The 25060-nt window shown below is 44.0% G+C and overlaps 1 protein-coding gene across 1 annotated transcript in view; it reads left to right on the top strand.

Moving 5' to 3' along the window:
* CDH4 (cadherin 4) overlaps positions 1 to 25060 on the top strand; it is a 200863-nt gene that overhangs the window by 148729 nt on the left and 27074 nt on the right. The window contains exons 7-8 of the mRNA XM_066585897.1: positions 10512 to 10649; positions 21280 to 21465. Of these exons, the coding sequence (XP_066441994.1) occupies positions 10512 to 10649; positions 21280 to 21465 (324 nt within the window). The remainder of the gene's footprint in view (positions 1 to 10511; positions 10650 to 21279; positions 21466 to 25060) is intronic.

Genomic DNA, 25060 nt, shown 5'->3' with positions numbered 1-25060 from the left:
TCGCGTGGCTGTGTGTCACCACCCACGCGCCGGACAGGACTTGAGCAGCGGATCTGGAGAGGTGAGTATGGGGTCTTTAGGGGGGTGCTGTGACGGACTCCGCTGCGATATTCCGCTGGCATGAGGCCTAATATATAATGAAGAACATATGAACACAATAAAAAACAATAACAAGAATCTAGGGACTCACTATTAGATATAAGGGGCAGAACATGATGGTAACCAGATGAGGAGAATGAAACTGGTGATGAAGATAATAAAAATGGCAGTGGAGATTGGAGCAGTTGGTACAGAACAGAAAAAACAACCAGAGAACTCCTATCCCTAATGTTAGCTTTCCCTACATCACACCCTGACACTGGCCCCAACACTAGATACCACTGTCTGTAAGTATTTCTCTGTTATCTCTATTGCTGACGCTGTCTGAAATACTGTCCCTGATAACAAGCAGGCACTAGGACACATGCAAAAAAGCCAACTAAGCTGAACAATAAACCAAAACTAGGCAGAAACAAACAAGGAATGAGCAGTCAAACGACAGGACTGGACTGGACAACCATAAAACAAGACAACACTGACTAGAACAAAGTAGACTAGAACTTAAATGAGGAATGCAAGATATAAATGCACATTGCTACTGCTATCACCAGCAACCACACTGCAGAAACCATCGATACCTAAAGGGATTTTTGCAGAATTGAAGGTTATTCTCTGTCCACAGGTTAAGAGAATACTTGCTAATTGGTAGGAGTCCAACACCTGGGACCCCCACTAATCCTGAAAATGAAATTTTGAAGAGATCAGTAATGAATACAGCAGTGTGTCCACATGTACGCTGCCATGACATTCATGTAAATGGGAGCACTAGACATAGCCGGGCACTTGTATTCAGCAATTTTTGGCACTCCCATTGAAATGGGCAGAGCAGTGGTGCCCGCTGGATTCATCATCATCACTAAACACTTTGGACCCCCACTGTGAGGATCAGTATCCGATCAGCAAGTTGGATAGGGGATAACTTGCGATTCTGGGAGAACCCCTTTAAAGGAAGGCTAGACAGTGAGGAACTTTGCCCTAAATGAGATTGGCTAAGCAGTGAGCTTAGGTAACCCACTCCAATGTATCAGCTGTGGGAGCAGACACATAGCAAGTGCTCCGACAGTAGATACATAGCAACTGCCCCGACAACAGATTAGGGTGCGTTCACATGTGCAGTTTTTGTTCAGATTTTTAATGCGATTTTTGAAGCCAAAACCAGGAGTATATTAAAAAAAAAAGAACATACATTGTATCAATCCCTCTTGTTTTCTCTCCTTTTATGATCCTCATCTGGTTTTGAAGTCAAAAACCACATAAGAAAACTTGAACAAAACCCGCCCATGTGAATGCACCCCTACAAGACAGGTGATGACAGTCCAGTAGTAGACTTCCTGCTGGCCGTAACACAAACATTGTATGGTTTGGACCAATCGTTATTTCTCTCTCCCCATTGCATTTATTAACGACTGTATCCCAAGACATGTAATAAGTATCCAGTAAGGCTGCAATATGCATTTTTATGGAATAAATCCCTAAATTACTGTATTTGAAAGCAGATCCTCTTGTAAGCCCAGAATTGGACATCACAACAGGACCCTGCCGCAGCAGTCACCTTTAGGTCCACTGAAGGACAACCCCTAACTGAGGAGTTAATATACCCTTAGTCCATACGGCCTCTGTAAGGGCGGTTTCAGGCAGGTGTATTTACCTTCACAATGCGCAGAGAATAGAGACCATTATTTTTAAGGAGTTCATTTTCATTTTTGCTTTAGGCCGCGATTTTCTTACATGCAAAAAAAAAAACCTGTGTGATTGTAGGAGTCTATTGGGGTGTGCAGGACCTGCAGGATTGCGCAATATGCTGCCCAATTTCACAGGGAAAAGGAACACATCGGGACTAATTAAGCTAAATAAGCTTATAACTCGGGGCACGGCTGTATCTCACGCCCGTGTGTGCGGTCCAAGTCAACACCAAAGGTAAAGAAAACTGTGCAGATACATGCGACATTGAAGACGCAAGAACGTTGTGCTGTGGCGTGCATTTTGCACATGTGCTCGTAGGAAGCCGCCCTGACAATAGCATCAGAGGCTATGACGTGAGCACGCACGTCTGTTCAGCTGCAGTGTAATGCGTTGAAAGTTGATCTTTTTTCCTAAAAAAAAAAATCCAGGTTTTATCTAGTTTAGCCTGCGAAAATTATACATGTGTCGTTTTAGAACGTGTAATTAGTGCCCACAATGGTGCGGAAGAACAATGTAGCGCCAATGAGTTGTTTGCAGCCTCCATCCTCAGAACCTCCGACTGAACTCTCTCTCGTATGCACAGCGGCGTCACGCGGTTCACTCACAGTTCATCCATGCAGACGGCGAAGGAAAGTCAGCTCGGATTAGGAGCATTGATTTACACTGGATTCTGCCAGCTATGGATTTTTTCCCGCTGCTTCCCTGAATCTGTTCTGATATGGAAGGCCGGCATTTCAGGAGGGGTCACAGGTGACTGTACTTCGTCCTCTGTACCATTCATGAAAAAGGGGGTGCGAAGGCTAAATGAGATTCTCCCTGTCGCTGACATGGACTTTGGAGTGATCAGAGCATTTTTCTGAACCAAATCCACATATGTAACTTTCCATATTCATGTGGCACACAATGGGCCCTCTTAGGCCCCTTCACACGGGCGTATGCATTTCTGCGCATGGCTCAGCGCCACGTATTTGCACTACGTACGCTGCTTTTCTGCGTGCATATCAGAGTATTTTGCTGTACCTCTTGCACAGGCAGGGTATGTTCATTTGCGCACTGTTGACGAACACTCCCCGATTTAAACGGCTATTTAGCTTAATGAGTTCCAAATGTATTCTTTTTTTTCACTAAATTGTGCAGCATATTGCTCAACTGTGCGCGCATTTGCGCACATCCCACAGACTTCCATGAGGACCCTTGGTGCGCAAATGCGCACAAAAAAAATGTAGCAGGTCGTCATTTTTTGAGCGCGCAAGGAAATGCAAAATTGGAATCAATGGGTTCTAGTCTCTGCGTAATGCGCACACAAATACGCCCGTCTGAAGGAGCCCTTACATAGACTTACCGTATCTCTGCACCACTACAGTTCAATCAGCTGTAGCAGTTCTGAAGAAAGTGCACATCGGGGCTGGTGTTGGGTGCTACATGCACATATGTACTTCATTCCCCGGGGTGATCACTAGATGCACCTGGTCTGACACCTGAGTGCAGATTGTTACTTCAGTCTTTTTCATCGGCCTGCTTTGTGCAGGCTTCCTGTTTAAGGCCTCATGTCCACGGGCAAATTCGGATTTTAAATCCGCAGCGTTTTTCCTGCACGCGGATCCGCGCCCCATAGGGATGCATTAGACACCCGCAGGTAGTTATATACTTGCGGATGTCATTTTTCCCTGCAGGCGCAGGTCCCGCGTGCAGGAAAAAATCCGGACATGCTCCATTCAGGCGCGGGTCTCCCACGGGGACGGCTGCCGCGGGCTTCTATTGAAGCCTATGGAAGCCGTCCGGATCCGCAGGAGACCCAGGGCTGAATTAAACTCACCTGCTCCGGGCGATGCAGGTCCTCCTTCCTTCGCGGCCGGAAACTTCTTTCTTCGGCCCAGCGGATGTGCCCGGCGCGTGCGCGGCAAGCAGCTGATGTGCCGAGTACATCCGCCGGACCGAAGAAAGAAGATCCGACCGCGACGGAAGGAAGACACGCACGGACCGCTGCAGTTGAGTTTATTCTTATTTTTTAGCATCATGTCCGCGGGGCAGGAGGGACCCGCTACGGATTCTCCATGGAGTATCCGTAGCAGGCCTGATTTTCCCCGTGGACATGAGGCCTAAAGCCTCTTTCACACGGGCGACTAAACTGCGACATTTTATATATGTGAAGCTTATGGTTTCCAATGGGTTCTTTCACATGAGAGATGTTTTGTAGCCTGAGAGAACCCATTGGAAACCATGAGCTCTCAGGGGGTATCCACATGGGCTACAAAACATCTCGCTACAAAACATCGTTCATGTGAAAGAACCTATTGGAAACCATGGGCTTGACATTGTAGCGATGTTTTGTAGCGAGATTTTGTAGCCTGTGCAGATGCGGCCTTAATCTAAGCTGGCCAGAGGTTTTCCCATCTTCCCCATTGTTAACATTGTGCGTGGCACATTTTCAGGCAATCCAGACACGAGGCACACACGGAGGAGCTGGCGGGGTAGAGGTTGCACTTGTCACGGTGGCTCTCTCTGATGATCATTCCTGCTCTTTTGTAATAATAGCACGGCTACTTTAGACCGAGCCTTGTCGGCGGACACACTTACCTATGTCTGTGACCACTTGGTACGTTTTTGTAAACCAGTCAAACAAGCACTTTTTTTAAAAATTCAGTTTTTATCTGCGGTCTGCAGGTAGTTGTACAGCGCTGCATTCCCATCCATGACCATAATTACAGCTGAACAGCGAAGTAACTACACTGAATGGCCCCCATATTAGAGACCCCCAGTGCGTTGGGCCTCCTTTGGCCTTTAGAATCGCAGCAATTCATCATGGTGTTGGAATTGTTCTGCAGGAATATCGGCCCCTGCGGACAGGAAACGTCTTATAATTAAATGTTGTTACTAACATGATCTGACCGGCTGACAGGAAGGGGTCACCGATTCATGCTGCTTCTGCCAAATTCTGACCTCATATCAGCACGGGGGAACAGAAATCTGGATTCATCTGACCAGGAGATGTTTTTCCGTTGCTCAGTGATACACTTTTTGTGCTGTTTTCCGCCCGCTGGAGTCTCACCATCCTATTTCTCTTACACAGTAAAGGCGCTGGAACTGGTTGTTTGCTGTTATAGCCCATCCATGCTAAGGAACGGCAAGTTGTGGGTTTGGACATGTTAGATGGAGCACCAGCATTGTGTGTTCATCAGAACGATTCCTGACATCCTCCTCTGACCCCTTTCGGTGAAGAGCTGTTTCCATCCACAGAATCCCCTCTCGCTGGATGTTTTTCCTCAATTACATTATTCTCGGTATACTCTCCACACTGCTACATGAGAAAAGCCCACAAGGCTGGCAGTGACATCTCAGCCCTGGCTAGTCTGGCCCTGATGGCCAGGCCTCGTTGGAATCACTCACATCGCTGGATTTCCACGGAAAACCTTGAATCACGTGATTTTATGCTGAACTCCGGGGTCACGGCTCTTACTTCCATACAGTTCAGTGCCAATTGTGAAAGGGCAGGGGCTGTAATAAAGTGGCCATCCAGTGTAACTGTTCCTAGTAAACAGTATAGTAACATGATGGAGCGATCAGATGTTGCTGCGGTGATTATAAAAAGCCCTTTTTTGTTCATTACAAATTTCCAGAAAAAAAATACAAGGGATGCTGAAAATCGAAACACCTTCGTTAGATGCAGCAAACTTGTAAAGTGGGGACTTGTTGATGCAACGGTAACCATATTAGAAAGAACAGATTATTCCATGTTACTTGTGATCGATCTGTACCTGGAAGCACTGAAGAGTTGTGAAGGATGGGGTTAGAGATCGCAAGCTCTTCGGCTCAGCAAGCTTCTTCCCTAAAGGATTTCTAACACACGTATTCTGTACAGTGGTTATAAAATGCGATTAGCAACGTTCTCACTGGCAGTCAAGGGGCTAGGACCTCCCCAAGTAACACCAGTTTTGGCATTTCAAACATCTTAACTTCCTAATGTCATCAGCCTGTCCCAAACCTCTCCCTTCAGTAAACAGCAATTCAGGATTCATTTGCAGTGAGTGCAATCCTACCATAAGCGCTATTAGAGGCTAATTCCAGGCCCTGGAGATTCCTCCTCTTGGTAATCCAAGTGCAGGCTAATTATTTAGAGTCTTCTGTCTGCTTCCTCAGACTGCTCTGGCATAAATATCCATCCGCACTGACTTTCCAATCTAATCCTTAATTACATTATTGAAGGAAGTCTTCAGGGGATGATGTATGCCTTCACCGGACAATTATACCAATGATATGGATGTACCGGTGATTAAAAACTACTGTTCTTGGGTCCCATCCTTCACTTTACAGCTGAAGCACTCATTACTTCTTATAAGAGATGTTGTGCAGCTGCAAAACATATCGGGGACAACCAGCAGATCTATATAGAATAATGGACCTGCTATTTTAAGTATTATAAACACTCGGCATCATTTTCTACAGATTTTTGTTTAAAAAGTCGAGCAAATAATTCACTCCAACCACATTCATTCTCCACCTGGTAACAGCAGCTGCCTCGCCTGGTGGGATGGGAGACTGAGACCTTCACTCTCTCAATAAGTGAAAGTCCTCACCTACCCGATAACCCCTTTGCACATTAGAGCCAGCCCATCAATCAGTTGGTCACTGTGGGTCTGACTTTAGAAACCCCCCAATGATCATCTGGTATCGCCAGGTAAAGCAGCAGCCAATTATACAGAGATCTAGTATTACATGCGGACCATTCACATGGGAAGACCATAAATATATGGATGGGCTTAGTGCTCTGTTACATCCTCATGTTAGGGGGCAGCTGCATAGCTTTACAGACGTGACCCCGATGGCTCTACTGATGGTTTTCTTTTGTTCATACATAACCTTGTTCCTCCATGCCTGCTCTTCTTGGATTCGGATCCTGATTCCATGAATTGGGTCAAATTGGCGGTCATCTGCCCTCGCTGGCAATCAACTCTGATGTCACTCATTGACAGTGATCAGAAACACTATATTTTACCCATGTCCACGGGGAAAATAAGATCCGCTGCAGATTCTCCATGTAGAATCTGCAGCGGGTCCCTCCTGCCCCGCGGACATGAGCGCCGAAAATAAGAATTTAAAAGCATTTACCTATCCGGCGCGGGCGGGGAAGGTCAGCTGTTCCTCACGGCCGGATCTTCTTTTTCGGCCGGCGGATGAATTCCTCACGCCGGCGGCACGTCGCCGGCACGTCGTCGACGTGCCGCGCGCATGCGCCGGGCACATCCGCCGAGCCGAAGCAAGGAAGATGCGGCCGTGAGGAAGAGGAGACCTTCCCGGTCCGCTACGGATGGTAAATACTTTAAATTCCTATTTTAGGTCTCCCGCGGATCCGGACGGCTTCCATAGGCTTCAATAGAAGCCCGCGGGAGACCCGCACGAAAATGGAGCATGGTCCAGATTTTTCCATGCTCCATTTTTTTTAAAATCCCTTTTATTGACGATCCGCGGGTATTTATCTACCCGCGGGTGGTCAATGCATCCGCTGCGGATCTTAAATCATATTTTGCCCTTAGGCCTCATGTCCACGGGGAAAATCAGATCCGCTGCAGATTCTACATGTAGAATCTGCAGCGGGTCCCTCCTGCCCCGCGGACATGAGGGCTGAAAATGCAAATAAATGAGAATAAACTTACCTCCGATCCGCTCCGTTTCTTCTCTTCGCGGCGGCGTCATCTTCTCTCGTCGCGGCCGGATCTTCATTCTTCGGCTCGGCGGATGTGCACGATGACGTCGGTGACGTGCCCCGCGCATGCGCCGGGCCGAAGCAAAATGATCCGGCCGCGACTGAGAGAAGATGGCGCCGCGGAGAAGAGAAGAACCGGAGCGGGTGAGTAAAATATGATTTTTGTGTCCCGCGGATCCGGACGGCTTCCATAGGCTTCAATAGAAGCCCGCGGGAGCCGTCCCCGCGGGAGACCCGCATGAAAATGGAGCATGGTCCAGATTTTTTCATGCTCCATTTTTTTTTTAAATCACTTTTATTAACGATCCGCGGGTATTTATCTACCCGCGGGTGGTCAATGCATCCCTATGGGGTGCGGATCCACGCGCGGGAGAAGAGTTAAAATCCACGGGCAAAATATGATTTAAGATCTGCAGCGGATCTCCCGCATGCGGATCCGCATCCCATAGGGATGCATTGACCACCCGCGGGTAGATAAATACCCGCGGATCGTCAATAAAAGGGATTTTAAAAAAAATGGAGCATGGAAAAATCTGGACCATGCTCCATTTTCGTGCGGGTCTCCCGCGGGGACGGCTCCCGCGGGCTTCTATTGAAGCCTATGGAAGCCGTCCGGATCCGCGGGAGACCTAAAATAGGAATTTAAAGTATTTACCATCCGTAGCGGACCGGGAAGGTCTCCTCTTCCTCACGGCCGCATCTTCCTTGCTTCGGCTCGGCGGATGTGCCCGGCGCATGCGCGCGGCACGTCGACGACGTGCCGCCGGCGTCAGGAATTCATCCGCCGGCCGAAAATGAAGATCCGGCCGTGAGGAACAGCTGACCTTCCCCGCCCGCGCCGGATAGGTAAATGCTTTTAAATTGTTATTTTCGGCGCTCATGTCCGCGGGGCAGGAGGGACCCGCTGCAGATTCTCCATTGAGAATCTGCAGCGGATCTGATTTTCCCCGTGGACATGAGGCCTTAGGGTAACTACCCACTACAGTTTTTTTTTTCACTTCGAAATTCGCAGCGGTTTTTTTTTCTGCAGGGGGCTATGGGTACACTTGTAATGTTAAGATCGCGCAAAATCGTGATTTCGCGGTAAATTGCGATTTTGCACGATCGCGATTTTAACATTACAAGTCCAACACCATTGGAGTCAGCAAGGCTCGACTGTAAATCTATGTCACCGGCCCTAGTGACGTGAGGACATGACTGCTCCTCCTCAACCCCATTGTGACACACATGCGACTATTTATACCCTAATTTTTTATTTTTTTTTTACAAGGGGCGAAATTTGTGCGTTGCGTGACACACAAATCTCACACGGATATGAACCCAATTCTTTTGAATGGGGTCACACACATCCTATCCTAAGGGGGAGAAGCAATGCGAGGTTTCCCCCCATTGAAAACCATGACAGCCGCGGGGAAAGAAGGATCACTTCTTTGCCGAAGTGTTGCAAGACGTTTTTGATACAAAAACACCTCACATCCGCAGCGAAATCGCATGTTGGTGAGCACGATATCAGGCGGCGATTCACTCGCCCAAATGAAATTAGCCTTACTTCACATACCCCATGCATTAAGGCCGTAAATAATCATCCACAGCACAGGCTGTGTATAGAGCAGGCTCGGGAGCTGAACCTGCTCCATACACCGCAGGTAGCAGTGATCTCTGACAGTCAACACCCACCAGCAACGGCCGCGATCAGAGAGAACGCTAATCATGGCATTTAAATGTCTCGATTGATCAGGATTTAAATGTCCCAAATGGCCTCGCTGCAATACAGTGGGGACCAATAGGTAGAATAGATTTTTTAAATATTACAAAAATAAAAAATATTAAAAGTAAAAAAAAAAAAAGCGTAAAAAAAAAAACTTTTCGTAGTCATTGCGTCAAAATCCAAGAAAAAAATAAAAATTGGTATTGGTATATTTGTAAAGGTACAATTTATTAAAATATTAATCCAACATGGTTAACTTAGTATATAAGTAAGTACCATAATATATTTAACAGTGCTTCAGAAAGGGGGGCTGTGGCCCTGAAACGTGTTGCATATTAGTCTTTCATTCTGTCTGCCTCATCCATCATTGTACCATTATATTATTGGACCTATTAATGACTTCTGTTACTCTGTCTTTGGATCCACAATTCCTTCAGTGGGGTCTCAAGGACACTGAGATCTCCCTCAGAAGTCTGTCCAACTTCTCCCATTTGGTCTATAAATTGCTCCAAACTTACTTCCTGGCACCTTCCTTATGAGCGCTGGGTTTTCTTTCTTTTTTAGACATTGATAAGGTCCTATGTTCTCCAGAATGCTACTAATGCAAACTTCAGGCTTCTACATAAGAAACAAGACCTCATACAGCCCAATCAACAGAAAAATGAAAAGAAGCGATGGGGGTCTCATTACTATTCAACAATGCATTGCATGTTTAAAATATTTATGTCACGGTACAAAAATTGTATTCTAACGCAACAAATATGTCAACTTTCTTTTATTCTCTGTTTATTATAAAACCCAATAAAAATTATTGAAACGAAAATATGGCGACAGAAAGCAATTTCATTTTTTCGATTACCATGTATAAAACTATATAAATGTGGTATCGCTGTAATCGTACTGATCCACAGAATAAAGAGAACACGTCAATTTTACTACATCATGAACGCTGTAAAAATAGCGCAACCCCCTCACCACCCAAATGGTGCAACTGCATTTTCTCCCAATTCGCCCCATTAGAAATTGTTAGTCCTCCAATACATTATATGGTAATTCCTCCCACAGAAAACAAGCCCTCATGTAGATATGTCACCGGGAAAATGAAAGTTATGCTTTTTTTAAAAGTAGGGATACCAGAACTGCAGAATGTTACCTGGAAGCAGGTGCATCACTGCATTAATATGGAAATCCAGACAACCTGACTTGTTGGGGGGTCATAAGGACCGGAGTTTGGGAAACACTGTATTGTAAGGTGCTCTTTGCTTTCAATATTTGTATCTTTATTGCCTATAACCAATATTTCTGCATCTGTTCCTACAGAAAGTCCAGCAGTACACGGTTGTCATTCAAGCTACAGACATGGAAGGGAACCTAAACCACGGATTATCCAACACGGCCACCGCGATCATCACTGTTGCCGACGTCAATGACAATCCGCCTGAATTCACCTCCAAAATGGTGAGTTACTTCTGTACTTAAGTGTTGGAAGCAAGGGAAAGTAGAGTGAAGGCAATCCGAAAAATGACGCACCCAACCAAGCCAACCTTCTATGGCCAGCATTACTTCCAGCCCTGAGTTCACACCAGGATGAATACCAATAAAATTCTAACAAAATAAATTACAAAAAACCATTTGTCTACAAAAACATCCTCTTATTTGCTTTCCATGAGGTAAACCTGTAAACCTGCATTTAGAGGCTTTTGGATGGAAGCTCCTGTTTCCTACAAGGTATATTCCCTCAGCGACTTCCAATCTGTTTCCTATATTTCCTTATTAATTACTGACAGGACGTAGCCGGTGTCCATGGCATGGGCCCAGCAAGTGACTAACAGGAGCCACACGGCGCCCGCACAATCCTTGGCGTGTTGTTCTCTACTCATTCCCACTTGCAAATATTGGAGTCTTGAGATGATAAATATGTACGACGTCTAACTAGATTACAGAGGATAAAAACTGCTTGAAATTTGTCTGATTTTATTTAAAATTACGTTTTCTTGTTTTGTCAGTAGCTACTGTATTAGCAGTAAAATCACTGTTCCATGTACCAGAAGATGCCGGTTAAATATATGCTGTAATATAAAACGGAAAAGTAAAACACAAAATAAAGCTGCAAACTTAAAGGGAACCTGTCACCAGCTTTAACCATTCTAAGCTATCACCCCTTGCCAACATGTACCCATTAGCGCCCATAGCCCAGCGTACTGTATCTCCAAATAACAAGTTTATAAAAATCCTGCACCGTATGCAAATCAAGGGTTAACAGCTTGGTGGGCATACCTGGACTGTGCCTGCCAATCACAGTCTCACCTGTGTACTATCCCTCCTCCTATGAGTGACCTGGATGATGTCTCAATGTTATCCACAAGCAGCAGCCGTCACACTGGGACTGGCACATGTGCCCCTGGATATGCCCTGTTGTGGGCAGACTCATCTTGTTCCTCTCTGCTTGCACCGATCCTGCTCTGGCTCCCAGGATATTGGCTTCTTCTCCTGTATGTGGATGACATTAGGACGTCATCCACCTCAATCAGAAGCACAGTCCAGGTACACCCACCGTACTGTTAACCCTTGATTTGCATATGGCGTGGAATTTTTCCACTCTCGATTTTTGGAGGTATAGGTACAGGTCAGGAAGGGGTTATTGCTGTCTCATGTTCCCCGTACTCCTCACTGCGTGGTTACTGGTCATGCAAGCACACTAGCGCTCTATTTACTTTCAATGGGACAGCAAAGGACCATCTACTGGTATTTCCATCAGCTCTATTGAGATAAATGAAGTGCTGGCCGCTCGGCTAGCATCCCCTTTATGCGGATGCCAGTCACTGCGGGGGGGCGAAGCGACTCCCTAAGTGACAGGTGGACACTGGAGTTCCATTCTGGAGATCAGCGGGAGTCTCAGTAGTAAGAACCCCACCGATCAGAAAGTTATTCCCTGGTATTTGCTACAACCCCATTAAACCTGGTGACAGGGTCCCTTTAACACAATTTCCCATAAAAGCTTATCCTGATCCCATTATTGTTTGTTCAGCTCTTATGCCTCACTGGAAAAGGTTAACACATTCATACTGGGTAAGACTGGACCATCAGTAGGTCCCTAGGTGGGCCAATGTTTTGATGCAATAACAGGCTTTAACAGACCCGGGCACTATTAGGGTGCTAGGGCACAGAAGGGGCACAATTAGGATGTGAAGACACAGTGGAGGCCATTATTATGGGGGCACAGAGGGACCGCTGTTAGAATATGGGGACAAGGAGGAACCACTATTAGAATATGGGGCAGAGAGGGGTCACTAAGATTTGTAGGGGGGGGAGCATCATTTTTTTGTGAAGGTTGGAGTACAAAGGGGGCATTATAACTATGGGGAGACACTGAGAAGAGGGGGTAGTGCCAGGATGGAGAAAGAGTTGTGGCTGGAAGTCTTCATGACTGTGTAGGCCCAGCTAGAGATGAGAAATAAGTACTGCATTATTGTTCCGTATTTGGATGTGGAACCACTGTGTCCGTCCCTCCAAGCAGGGGAAACCACCTGGAAGGACTGACAGCTGACCCAGAGATCGGAGGTTCACTCATTGGCATGTAGCTTGATATGAGGTAGGGACTGGACTGAGCTAGCCCTGAGCTGCAATGGGGTAATGAAGTCACTGCCTAATAGAGCAGAGTAATCGTCCCAATAAGGACGGCCCGAGCTGGAACCTGGGCGCTGAATAACCCTGTCAAGGCCCTAACCGGAACAGGACGTGCAAAGCAGAAACTGGAAACGAGGAAGTGAGCAGAAACAGGAGATCTGGGTAAAGCACCAATAGCTTACAGCTACAGCAGACTTGAGATCGGTTGTCACAGAAATACTTCAGGAGCAGCAGCCACTAGCCGTCATAGAAGAACAACAACCTAAAAGCACTGGATAGCAGCTCTGGGGAAGCTATATAGTGGAGTGATTGGCAAACAGCCTCCAGCTGGGTGGAGGAGTCAGGAACTGTTAACTATGGAGATGCTAGAGCAAAATAAATACAAACTCAGATAATAGACAGGGCAGAGCAGCAAATCTGTCTGCTATACCTAACGATTATTTAGAGGTTACACTAGAGTGGATCAGCTGTATCTAAGGCCGGTTTCATATCGGCATCAGAACGTTTGCACAGGTCAGATAGAAAAAGTACCGCATCCAGTGCTTTTTCTTCTGTCCCAAAGCCGGCCATCTGGACAGAAGGAGGACGGATTCCATTATAGTAAATGGGGTCCGTCTGGCGCTGTTTGATTCTGTCCAGAGACAGAGTAGTTTGGCAGCAGTGATTCCCAATTCCTGCTCCCCAAACAAAGGAGAAAAAGTGGAACCCTGAGCGCACATTTAAGACTACCCTAAGCCCACCGTGTTACAAATGTTCTCAGACAGATATTATTTTTTTTCTCGTTTGGCATGTATTTGTGTGATGCACGTGATTCGGAGCTTGTGCTCTTAATCTTTTAAGACTCTAACATTGTCCTGTGCTGCTAGCGCTGCATCAACACTTAAAGAGACCCAGCGATGCAATGAAACATTTCGGGCAGGCCAAGGCTGGCAGCCATGAGGAACAGTAGGAACTTCTTGTTCCTGGCCTCATGGGCTTTTTTATTACACCCCTGACCTCACATGAAGCTGATGTTGGAAGCAAGCACTTTGCAGCTAGAGACACAAATTCCCTTGGCTATGATCTCTATACATCGGTCATAAGGAAAGCTCTTTTAAGGAAATCAACTTCAAGGAGAGATACATGAGGAAATTGTTGAATTCTGTAAGACTTTCTTGTGTCTTAATTTCACCATCAGCAGCTGTCATCCTAAAGATGAGGGTAGCACTGCCGTACATTGATGATGTCTAATTAACACAACCTTCTTATTGCTAATTAGTAGCCAAGATGATGACACGTGAAGTTGCACTTATAGTTATAACTGGATCAATCCCATAGCTGCAGTGACTTTATTAGAGTCTCCTTATTGATTTGACATTTCTCCCTTGTACATACGGACACTTCAGTAAATGAGGATTACATAATATTCGAGTTATTGGCAGCTGATATTTATCCCTGGGGGCATTATTCAGATATCCTGTAATATATCTTGGATATGTTTTCATGTTTAAAGGAAAACCTCAGCAGGAAGACATCAAGAACATAATTTGTATACACCATACAAGCAAAACCTTTAGCTTTATTCATACGGGTGATTTTCCTTCTGTCTGATTCTGAAATGGACAGAAGTCGCACAGGAAAAGAACCCAATCATTTGAATGGGATGATTCACACAAGCGATTTTTCTCTCAGACTGATAGCGCTATGCAGCCTGCAAAAGAGTGTCTATGTACAGAATAGAGAAAGTGGCCATTTTCTCTTTTGGACTCGGCCTGGCAGAACTTTTGGATTTTAGAAGACCCCAGACCAGCTCTGCCAGTGACTAATGTCACCATTGGGGGATATTTTCACCTATGAATGCCCCAGTTACAGTGGAAAATTGCAAAATAAGAAAAAATGACATTGTGAATGTCGCCCAGAGGTTTTATATGATGTCGTGGGGGACATGGATGTTAAAAAATTTTCACTTTTTGTATATATTACTCCTATTTAAAAAAAGGAAAATAATTTTAGTGAAAAAATGTATTAAAAACAGCCCTATATGTCATGAAAAAAACACAGCAAAAATAATTTTGGCAGCCCCAGAAAAAAAAAATTGTGCCAAAAAACCATCACATTCATGAAACTGCTAAAAAGAGCCTGGTCCTCTAGGACCGAAACACTCTGGTCCTTAAAAAGCTTAGATGACAGCACTGTTTCAGATGAGCGCAGCTTGGGGCGGTGCTGTGAGCAGCAGAAGCGTCTTTTCCAACTAGATCCTCCTGATGAAAGAAGGGAAAGGCAACTGAAGGAAAGCTTGGAGAAAGTTTCCTGAAGGACACTTTGCCTAATCTTTCTTCTTCTCTGCAGGTTCTATGGGATGGAAAATGTATGTTAACAGTTGCAGTTTCCCATGTCTGTTCCTTAGCACAGTGACCACTAGGGGGAGCTTGTGGTGTACAGCCAGCATTGGGTTCAATAGGTGCTGCATGTATCCTTATGCAATGAGCTCCCCCTAGTGGTGGGCACAAAGTGATAAAGTAAAAAAAAAAAAATTATAGATATTCCCTTTATTTTTATTGAATGACAAAACTCCAGTTTGTTCTGTAAAAGACAAGAAAACAAGACCTTTTACGGCTATATTGATAACAGAATACAGAGGTCTAAGGGGTTATTATACAATTATGACACTAAACACTAGAGTGATGCACCAGCTATATGTCCATGAGACATAAATTCAGTATTCACAATAAAAAAGTAAAATTGTAAGGACTTTTTTCCTACTTCTATATGTCTGTTGTAGAGTGGAAAGCTTTAATGTGTATGGGAGCGACATCAACATTAGATTAGAGATCTTCAGAAATTCTAAGAGCCCCAGTGCCCATCACTGGCTCAACGGATCACAACTCACCCCCGATAAGTTAGCATCTCTAAAACACTTCAAAACTATTTAAAATCTGAAAACAGTTGCAGTAAAGTGTAACCCGACTGATAACCTTCTACCACAAGTTACCCTTCTTAACCCCCTAAGGATTTTTTTTTTCAATTTTTAGTTCCGCCTCCCCACTTTCAAAAAAATCATAACACTTCGTTTTCTCTTGACGCAGCTGTTTCTTGCGGGACGAATTATATTCATATGTAATGCACCATATGATGTACTGAAAAACTTCATAATTACTAAGTGGAGTGAAATGGAAAAACCGCAATTACGGCCACCGTTTGCAGGAGATGGGGGTCTTTTTCGATTGTACACAGTGTTCAAAAATGAGCAGATAACTTCATTCTGTGGGTCAGTATGATCACAGCGATGCCAAATTTATTATTTTTCACTTATATTAAAAAATATGATTTTATGCCCCCATCTCCCGACCTCCGTAACCTCTTCATCCTGCCCCCGTGCAGTGTGAGGGCTCGTTTTTTCCAGGACATCCTGTAGTTTCTGTTGTTACCATGTTGGAGTACATACGACTTTTTGATTGCTTTTTATTAATTTTTTTCTAGAAGTGGTGACCAAAAAAAGCACAGTTCCGACGTTATGTATATTTTTTTCGTTCACCTTTCAGCATAACTAATGGATTCCTTTGATAGAACAGACTCTTGTGGACACCGCGATACCAAATGTTTTGGTTTTTTTCTTCATTTTTTTACATTACAAATATGGGAAAAGGTTTTTTTAACTTTCAATATCCTTTTTCCATTTATTTTTTTTAACCTTCTAAAAGAACTTGAACTTTTAATCATTTGCGATTCTAATCTTGAGAAGACCCATGACTACTAAATGCCAGCTCGTGATCTCATCAGGAGGGGGCTGTTCAGGACACCCAATCGACAATCGGGGCATTTAAATGCGCTATCGGAATGACATTCAGCGCTTAAAGGGTTAAGACTTGTGATCAGTGTGAACACTGATTGTGGCTGTAGTGGACGGGGGTCAGCTGTTAAATTCAGCCAACTGACAATGCCGTTACGGAATCCGGCCCTGGCAGCAGCGGCGTCTGTGCGTACCTGCTTTCTTTTTCTCTTCTCTGTACTGCGGATGGACTGCACAGCTCGTCCATCCCGTGCATTTTTTAAACTCCCGCTTTTCGCTGGGTGATGACACGTAATCCGTGACCTTTTTCGCAGTGTCAATTACAGAAGGGCTGTGGATCGGACAGCTTCCATTGACTCCAATGAAAGCCGTCTGCGCAGAATCCGCGCAAAAATGGAGCATGCTGTGATTTTCCATCCGCGAGCGGAAACCGCAATTGGTTTCCACTCGTGTGCATGAAGAATCACTTTTTTGCAATGCAAATCCACGTGTACCGGAAGAGTGAATCTTAAATGTTACTACATCTGTACACTTCAAAACACGCTTTTTTCTATAATGAAGGCCTTGTTCTGTAAAATCAATTATATCATCTCCTTGCCTGAAGAGCTTGCACTCAGGGTTCTTTCCTTCTAGTGCTCCTCCTGCAGATATATTTCGGATACGGAGTTCTGCAGAGCTTAAACTGCTAATCCTCTCTTGCTGCGGCGCAGGAGCTGTTGGGAGTGGAGTGCAGAGCGGAGAGAGTAATCACACACCCCGGGCAGAACGTAACGAGTTCTCCACTTTTCTTATCGCTCGCGGCTCCTTCGTGATACGATCAGGTATTGTGAAGCACAACAGATGTTAAAGGTCAGTCCGACGCTGGCTACATCAGTCACAGGGGAGCATGGCAGATCCAATTCTGGATAAATTCCCAATTTGTCTTCCTAACAAGGTGATGGTATCAGGGATTTCAGCGTACGAGAGGACCAGGGAAGCGATTAAAGATTTTTGCGCTGTCAGAGCTGGATTCAATTCTGCAATCACTGAGCCGGCTTTCAACTTTCCAAAGTCAAGTTCCTTTTTTTTTTCTCCCCTCCAAGCGCTTCCTTATTACATCTGACCTCTATAACACATAGCTTGGGATGATATCCTATTACTAGGAGTAGGACAAGCTTTATAGCTCCATTGTACATTTGGTTATGCTCAACTACAGTGGTTAATGGCTTGGAAGGATAATTTGTGTTAACCCTTTCCAATCCACTGTCTGACGTCTAAAGACATTCTCATTGAAGGCTGTACAACTCCGATGTCGGAAGATGTCCGGCAGGGTATTCTTATTGTAGATTACTGGCCGCTGTGTTGTCGGGGGCCTCTCTAGCATGTCCCATACCGCAGTACTGGCTCTAGCCAGCAGATGGCGCCATTGTATAATGGCAGAAAGAGAAAGCCCCCTAGGAAACCCTGAATCCAAAATTGGATTGCAAAGGGTTAATATGTACAATAATGCATAGCTTCTATGTGTACGTTTCCTGTTCTACTATGTCCGAAGCATAGATTATATATAACAGCGACTAAGGTCATATTTACACGGCATATCGGCAAGTTGATCCTGAGACTCTCTGCGTCTGTTTTCTGTGTGGGACAGTAGATATTTGCACGTACTTTTCTTGCGCGAAACTCGCACTATAATAGGGCATGCTGCGATTTTTTTTCTCATATTACAGCATTCCTGTGCACAAAAAGTCTCAATGTAAATAGACTCACTACAAACAAACCTGCACGATAAAATCGGTTGTGTAAATGTGGCCTAACAGTCACGAACACTTGCTTTTCCAAGAACTATCAGGATGCTGCACAAAGCTGAAGTGCAACTAAAGGCCCGTTCACAAGTATTTTATATCCGGGTTATGTCCGTATTTTTACGGATGTAATGCGGACAGCATGCAACACCTTTTATTTGTACTGGTGCATTCTTTAGGCGCATTAAAAAATATTCCAGCATGTCCTTTTTTAGTCCGTATTATGCACCAAAATAGACCATTAAAGTTTCTGGGATCTCGTAAAATCGGCAGATGCATGCACACGGATTTTACACGTCAGGAGATATTGGAAAAGTTGCATCAATTAGGTCTACTTGCATTTTTTTGTGTGCATGAAAAATGCAGCGCATACAGATGCAACACGGACATTAAAAAACGTGTAGACGCAACAAAAAGGCACATCCACATACAATGAAAATGGTGCATTTTTCAGGGACCAAAACTGCATTCGCCCCGTCTGTATAAGTCCTAAGGGCTCCTACCCACTTGCGGTTTTTTAACACTGCTGTTTTTTTTTTACGCGGTTGTCAATGAGACTTTCTAATGTTAAAAACGCATCGCACAAAAAAAGCAAAGCACAAACTTACGATGCGTTTTAACATTAGAAATTGAGATTTACGTTAAAAAAATGCAGTGTCAATGCAGCATTAAAAAAAAGCAAGTGTGTGGGAGCCCTAAGTCTTTAGCAAAATAGAAAGATGTGACAAAAACCTGTCTTTCCCGTGAGCGCTGCTGCAGAGTTTTCTCCTGAAGTTCTAGGAAACATTAAATGATAGTGGATTACAGATGTCTGAATACGAGCCCTTATTCACATGGGTGTATTTGCGCTCTGTAACACATGCGTAAAAAATATTCGAAGTGCTGAAACCCATTGGTGTGCATTGAGGTATTCAGATATGCCTTTTTATCTCCAATTGTAGTCCTTATGCCGGAAAAAATTGCCCATTAAAGTCATGGGATTGTGTATATACGCAGTGAATAGGTCTGATACGTGTGTATTTATGGCATATTTATGCATGAAATCAATGGGGCCTTCTTGCATTTTTGTTTTGCTTTTGCACACATGAGAAACACAATGCATACATGTGCAAAAACCCAGCAATAGGTGGGGAACGCCACGTATATCACAGGCCTAAACTGAATACGTCCGTGTGAATGAACCCCGACTTTCCAAACTCCTTGATGTTGTCGCTATTTCACATCTTTTCTGGAGGTTTTTGCAAAATCGTAGCAAATGGATAAAGTTTATGAACCACTTCTCTTCCTCATATGACGACTAACAGTCGCTGACTTTTACCTGGAGAGGGTTGAGCATTAGATGTCTTTCTGTAGACCTGAAAGGGTCTGTTGTCCGTTTGGGGTTTCCGATGCCCCATCCCACTACTGGATGGTATTTACAGGGTGCTATGCAGCTTGACAAAAGGCACACTTCTAATACTTGACCTATGCTGCTCTGATTTCTTGGATGACAGTCACTCTTTCACTGCTCTCAATCCCCGCGCACCGTCTTTTTTGCACTGTTTTTTTTTGCGTGCCTATTGACTTGAAAGAGAGACTGTCGTCCAAGAAATTAGACTAGAATAGGTAAAACTATGATTTTTTTTTTCTTTTTTACACAAATCACAGGTCTATGTAAAAAAATGTCTAAATAGCCCTTTTGACTGTATTTGGTCAGTTGCACACAGGGTCAGAACATGGATGAAAATTACCCCCATTTGTATAAACGCTTTTACAAAAAAGTCTGTATACAAGGCAAAAATCTGTATGCAAAAAAAAAACCCTTAACTGGTTGTAAATCAGTAAATCCTTGTAATTACATTATATTCTAGTAATCCAGTAATCCAGTGAGTAGGTGTTAATTAGAAAATACATTCAACCCAGAAGTTGCACTGTCCCCATGCTGTGCCCAAATATCACGCTTGCAAACGCGCGTTTTCACACCAATGCAAAGCGTTTTTCATGCAAATACGCCACGAGTCACTTCCGTGAAATTGCGACCCTCAGGGGTGTGTTTCACATGCATCAGATGATCACCAAGTGCTTTCCATTGATTTCAATGGGAAACATCACATTGCACAGCATGCGAGAGCCATGCGATGTTTTTTAAAATCCATTTGAAAACAAAAAGTGAGGCCTTCGAAGGGAACGCCAAAAGATGGAACATACTGCGATTCTCACCCTCGCAGGATCACTGCAAGGGGAAAAAAAAAGAAAAAAAAAAATCGCTAATGTGAATATTCTCGCAACATGCAAGATTCTCGCCCATGTGAATTTAGCCTTACAGGTGCAGCACAGTGCATGAGCAAAGCTTTGGGGATACTTTGCATTAAGAAACACTGCTCTACACCATTTATTAAAGGGAACCTGTCAGGTCTGTAATGCTACCTGGCCTGCGGGCACTGCAGTACAGTTATTGACACACTGCTATCAGCACCTAATCCCTCTTATTGATTTCTTCAGAAACTTTTGAAAACTTATATTTCAAAGTTTGCAGCAAGCGCTGATATGAGGTCCGTGTGTCTCATTTATATTCATATATTCACTGCTGTCCCCGCCTCCTGTCACTGATTGACAGGTCTCTTCCTATGCACATTTATGCAGAGACACCTGTCAATGAGTAGCAGAAAGGCGTGGTGAGCAGCGCATACATGAATATTAGTGAGTCGCACTAGACTCCTCTCTGAGGCTTGCTGCAAACTTTGAAATGTAAGTTTTCAAAAACTCCTGCAGCGAATAGTATAAGTAATAGATCGCTGTAATCAATATGTCTGATACTATATTGTAGTGCCCATAGCCTGGGCACCATTAGACACACGACAAGTTCCCTTTAAATAAAGCCAAACTATAATCTGTTATGCATAGCTAATCCTTATGTATTTTTTCCCCACAGTTCACTGGCGAGGTGCCTGAGAACAGAATTGATTTCGTCGTGGCCAATCTGACAGTAGTGGATCGGGACCAACCATACACCCCCAACTGGAACGCTATTTATAAGATCATCAGTGGTGATCCCGCCGGTCACTTCACTGTGAAAACAGACCCGGTCACCAACGAGGGTATTGTCACTGTGGTAAAGGTGCGAATGTGTGCTGCTTACATGTACATGTCATGATCATGTCTACTAATGGTTGGGCATATGCTGGGTTCGATGGTTTAAACTGTTACCTCTTCTTACACACCGGTACAGCCCACCCCCACTGTACAGGATTAGCGAAATTAAACTTCCAACTCAAAGGCCTCTGGAAGTTGTTCTGCTGCTCTGAATGAGACAGAATTCAGAGAACGGGCACTTAATATGATATGCTCACAATTTATGATAAAAAATGAAATAAATAAAAAAAATTACCAATAGGTGGCGCTGTATCAGACCACGTCTACCGTGCAGACCTACATCAGTGTCAGATCTGAAGGACAGCATTTGTCGGCATGTTGTAACAATTAAAGTTGACCCACTACATTCAGTGGTGAAAAACATGGTTTTGTGAATCGAGAACATTGTTGAAAACTAAGGGAGATAGAATGAACATTTGTAGCATGATTTGCATTGTTAACGGAAGATGTTATCAGAACCAAATGGGTTTTCCTGTTTTCACTGTTTGGGCCAAATTGGTTATTGAGAAGTCTGAGCACGCAGAGTAACTGAGTCTGACACAATGCTTGTATTAAAACCAGTATGCTTCTGATTTATTAATAGGATCATGGTACATATATACTCCAAATGACGTAGCAATAGAAATACATGCCCTTTAAGTCACAAGAACTCATGATGGGCCCTAAGTTCTAATGATTGACATAGGTTAATGCGCTAAGGGGTGTGTTACCACTAAAACACGTGATTTACAAGACAAAAGAAGAAATTAAACTTATACTGTGTTCATTATTCTAAAAACGCAAAGAAGGGGGGAAAGAATTGCTTCTCTTATAAGAATGTAGGGAGAAACGCCCGTAGGAGGGCAGCCTGAACCTGAGAAACATACATAGGAGATACAGGACAAGCATCTAATACATACTAGTGTATAATATTGAACAGCTAACCATTTAGCTGCTGTTATATACCTGCTGCTTATTATAACAGGAGGCAATACCACTACACACATATATATATATATATATATAAAATACGCGCGCACACACATTTTATATATATATATATATATATATATATATATATATATATAGCCTATTCGCCTAGGCTGATTTGAGAAAATCATAGAAATTACATAGATATATATGTGCATATAATAGAATACACATATTGCTGTAACAGCATAGCTACAGCGCCACCTATCTGTAACTTTTATACTAAATGTTTTTGTTTTTTTCATATGTGCATCATCTAAAGTGGCCATCGTCAGAATTTCGTCTCATTTGGAACAGTAGAAAACTCTCCAGGGGCCTCTGAGCTTGGGGAAGGTTCAATTTTGTTAACCCTGTACTAGTCAGTTTGTTATAATTCTGAGTTATTGCGTACCGGCTATAGAGGATTGGGAGCGGCTGAACTGGTTCATGTTTCTTATCTAGTTATTTATATGTTTGTGTGCATTGAGCTCCCTTTAAAATAAATGAAGATCTATTGATGGCTTTCAGAGAAGACTGTGTATGTTATTGGGAATCCTATTACCAGCATCCAGAGGAGTCATTAGAAAGACGATTCTAGTCAATAAGGCCTGTGTGTCAATATGGCCTCTGCTGTTTGCACTGTGCACTGTTCAGTCAATAGCAAAATCTTGTATAGCAATGGCTCATATTCTCTAAATGATGCTGTGAAGCCTACCTCGTACCTTCCTTTTATACTGTGCGGCGGTTTTGCTGTAATTCATTGGAGGCGGCTGTCAGATGCACCAGGCAGCTATTCCAACCTGTCTGCAGCATCTGGGGAGTGCGGAAAATGCTCATATGAAAAGCTGCTCTATAGTATTCTGCTAGTCCAACTACTCGCATCGCCTTAATCAAATACTATAGATTTCTCATAGTTTAATGAGCTGTCAAAACATAAAAAATGCACTGAAAACCTTCCAAGGTGCATCTAATGAACTGGAATTAGAATGACATCAAAAGTCAGTGCATTCGCCACCAACGCAGTAGTTGTATAGCGGAGGTTGTGCTGGTAGACTGAATATGGGAAATAACTGTCCTGCTAGAGCTCTGGATCTGATAAGATGTTAAGTGGTAAAATCCAATACAAACCTGGAGACTTTGCTAATGGCTTTTTACACAGGCTGATAATCGTTCACTGGATCGCGGGAATCGGAACGATAATCGTCCAGTGTAAATGCTGCCAGCGACTGAATGACGAATAATAATTAACTTGCTTATTGATCAGCGTTCAGTTTCTGCAGGCATAAAAACCAAACGGTAATCGGTGTGTAAACAGGCAGTCCTTCATCTATGATCATCTGCCTGTTTACTGTGAATGGAGGCGGGCGGCAGGAGAGGATTCCGGCACTGTGCCTGCATTCATTGGGCGATGATCGCTCCTGTGTGAAAGCGCAAGAGCTTGTATTGCTGGGAGAAGCCGGCAATCATCCCGTGTGAAAGAAGCCTCAGAGCCTTTTACACATCCTTAGGCCGGTTTCACACGGGTGACAAAATTGCACCATTTTTTTCGCGTTGCGAAAGTGCTACGAATTGCATATGTGAAGCCCATGCTTTCCAATGGGTTCCTTCATATTATCGATGTTTTGTAGGCTGCTACATTGTGGGGGGAAAAAACGCGACATGCTGAATATTGCCGCAATTTGCAAGGTTTTGTAGCCTATGTTTCCCTATGGTGGCTTCCTCTGTGTTTCTGTGATGCTGCAGTGATTGGTTCTCGAACGCTGTGGCTCAGCCAATGACAGCCAGTGATTCCTGGAGGCGGAGTTTTTGAACCACTGACCAGGAAGCACTGGAGAAAAACTACAAGCAAGTATGCCGGAACCGCAGAGTAGGCATGCGGCAGAGCTGGACAACGCCTCTTAGGTGATGTATTGTGTTGTTTTTTTTTAAATACAGCAAGAGCTTATTTTTGGGGTAGGACTTATACTTTAAAAATCCTGGCAAATCACACAGCGATATCGCTGCGATTTTCTCACTGCGATATCACTGTCGCCCGTGTAAAGGGGCCTTGTGATCAGGAAAAATGTTCCTAGAACCACTCACCCGATCATCATGTGAAGATGCTACCGATAACCCAATTCAGTGGGTGATGGTATCTTTTATGCAGCACAAGAGAGATCATGGTTTTTGCAAAACACCTCCCAGTGTAAATGATGGATGCACTGCTGACAAGGAGGAAACGACACGGGGAACAGGCGATCACATGAACATTTGTTCTTCCCTAATAGTCTGAATTGATCTGCGTGAAAACAAACTAGCTGCGATTGTTACATGGAAAAGTAGTAATTGGTGTCAAAGGACTTTTCGGATGTAATGATGTTACTTCCAGGGGTCCATCCTCCATCTACCCACCCTCATACTACAGTAGAGCAATAGTGTACTTCATTTGGTTAAAGTTGCCCAGTTGTAGACTATTGATGGCCTATCTTCGATGATCGTTGACACCCCAACAAGATACTATTGATAACCTATCATGGTTTGCAGGGCCGATGCACTTGTGCACTAAGCTGATTTCTGCAGGAAGTAGACAGCCCCGTTCCCACTGTAGTGGTCAGGTTTCATATTGCAGGCGT

This window comes from Eleutherodactylus coqui, chromosome 13, assembly GCF_035609145.1.
Source record: "Eleutherodactylus coqui strain aEleCoq1 chromosome 13, aEleCoq1.hap1, whole genome shotgun sequence".
Taxonomy (NCBI): Eukaryota; Metazoa; Chordata; class Amphibia; order Anura; family Eleutherodactylidae; genus Eleutherodactylus; species Eleutherodactylus coqui.
The sequence above is the reverse complement of the archived record's forward strand: the minus strand, read 5'-3'. Positions and strand labels throughout refer to the sequence as shown.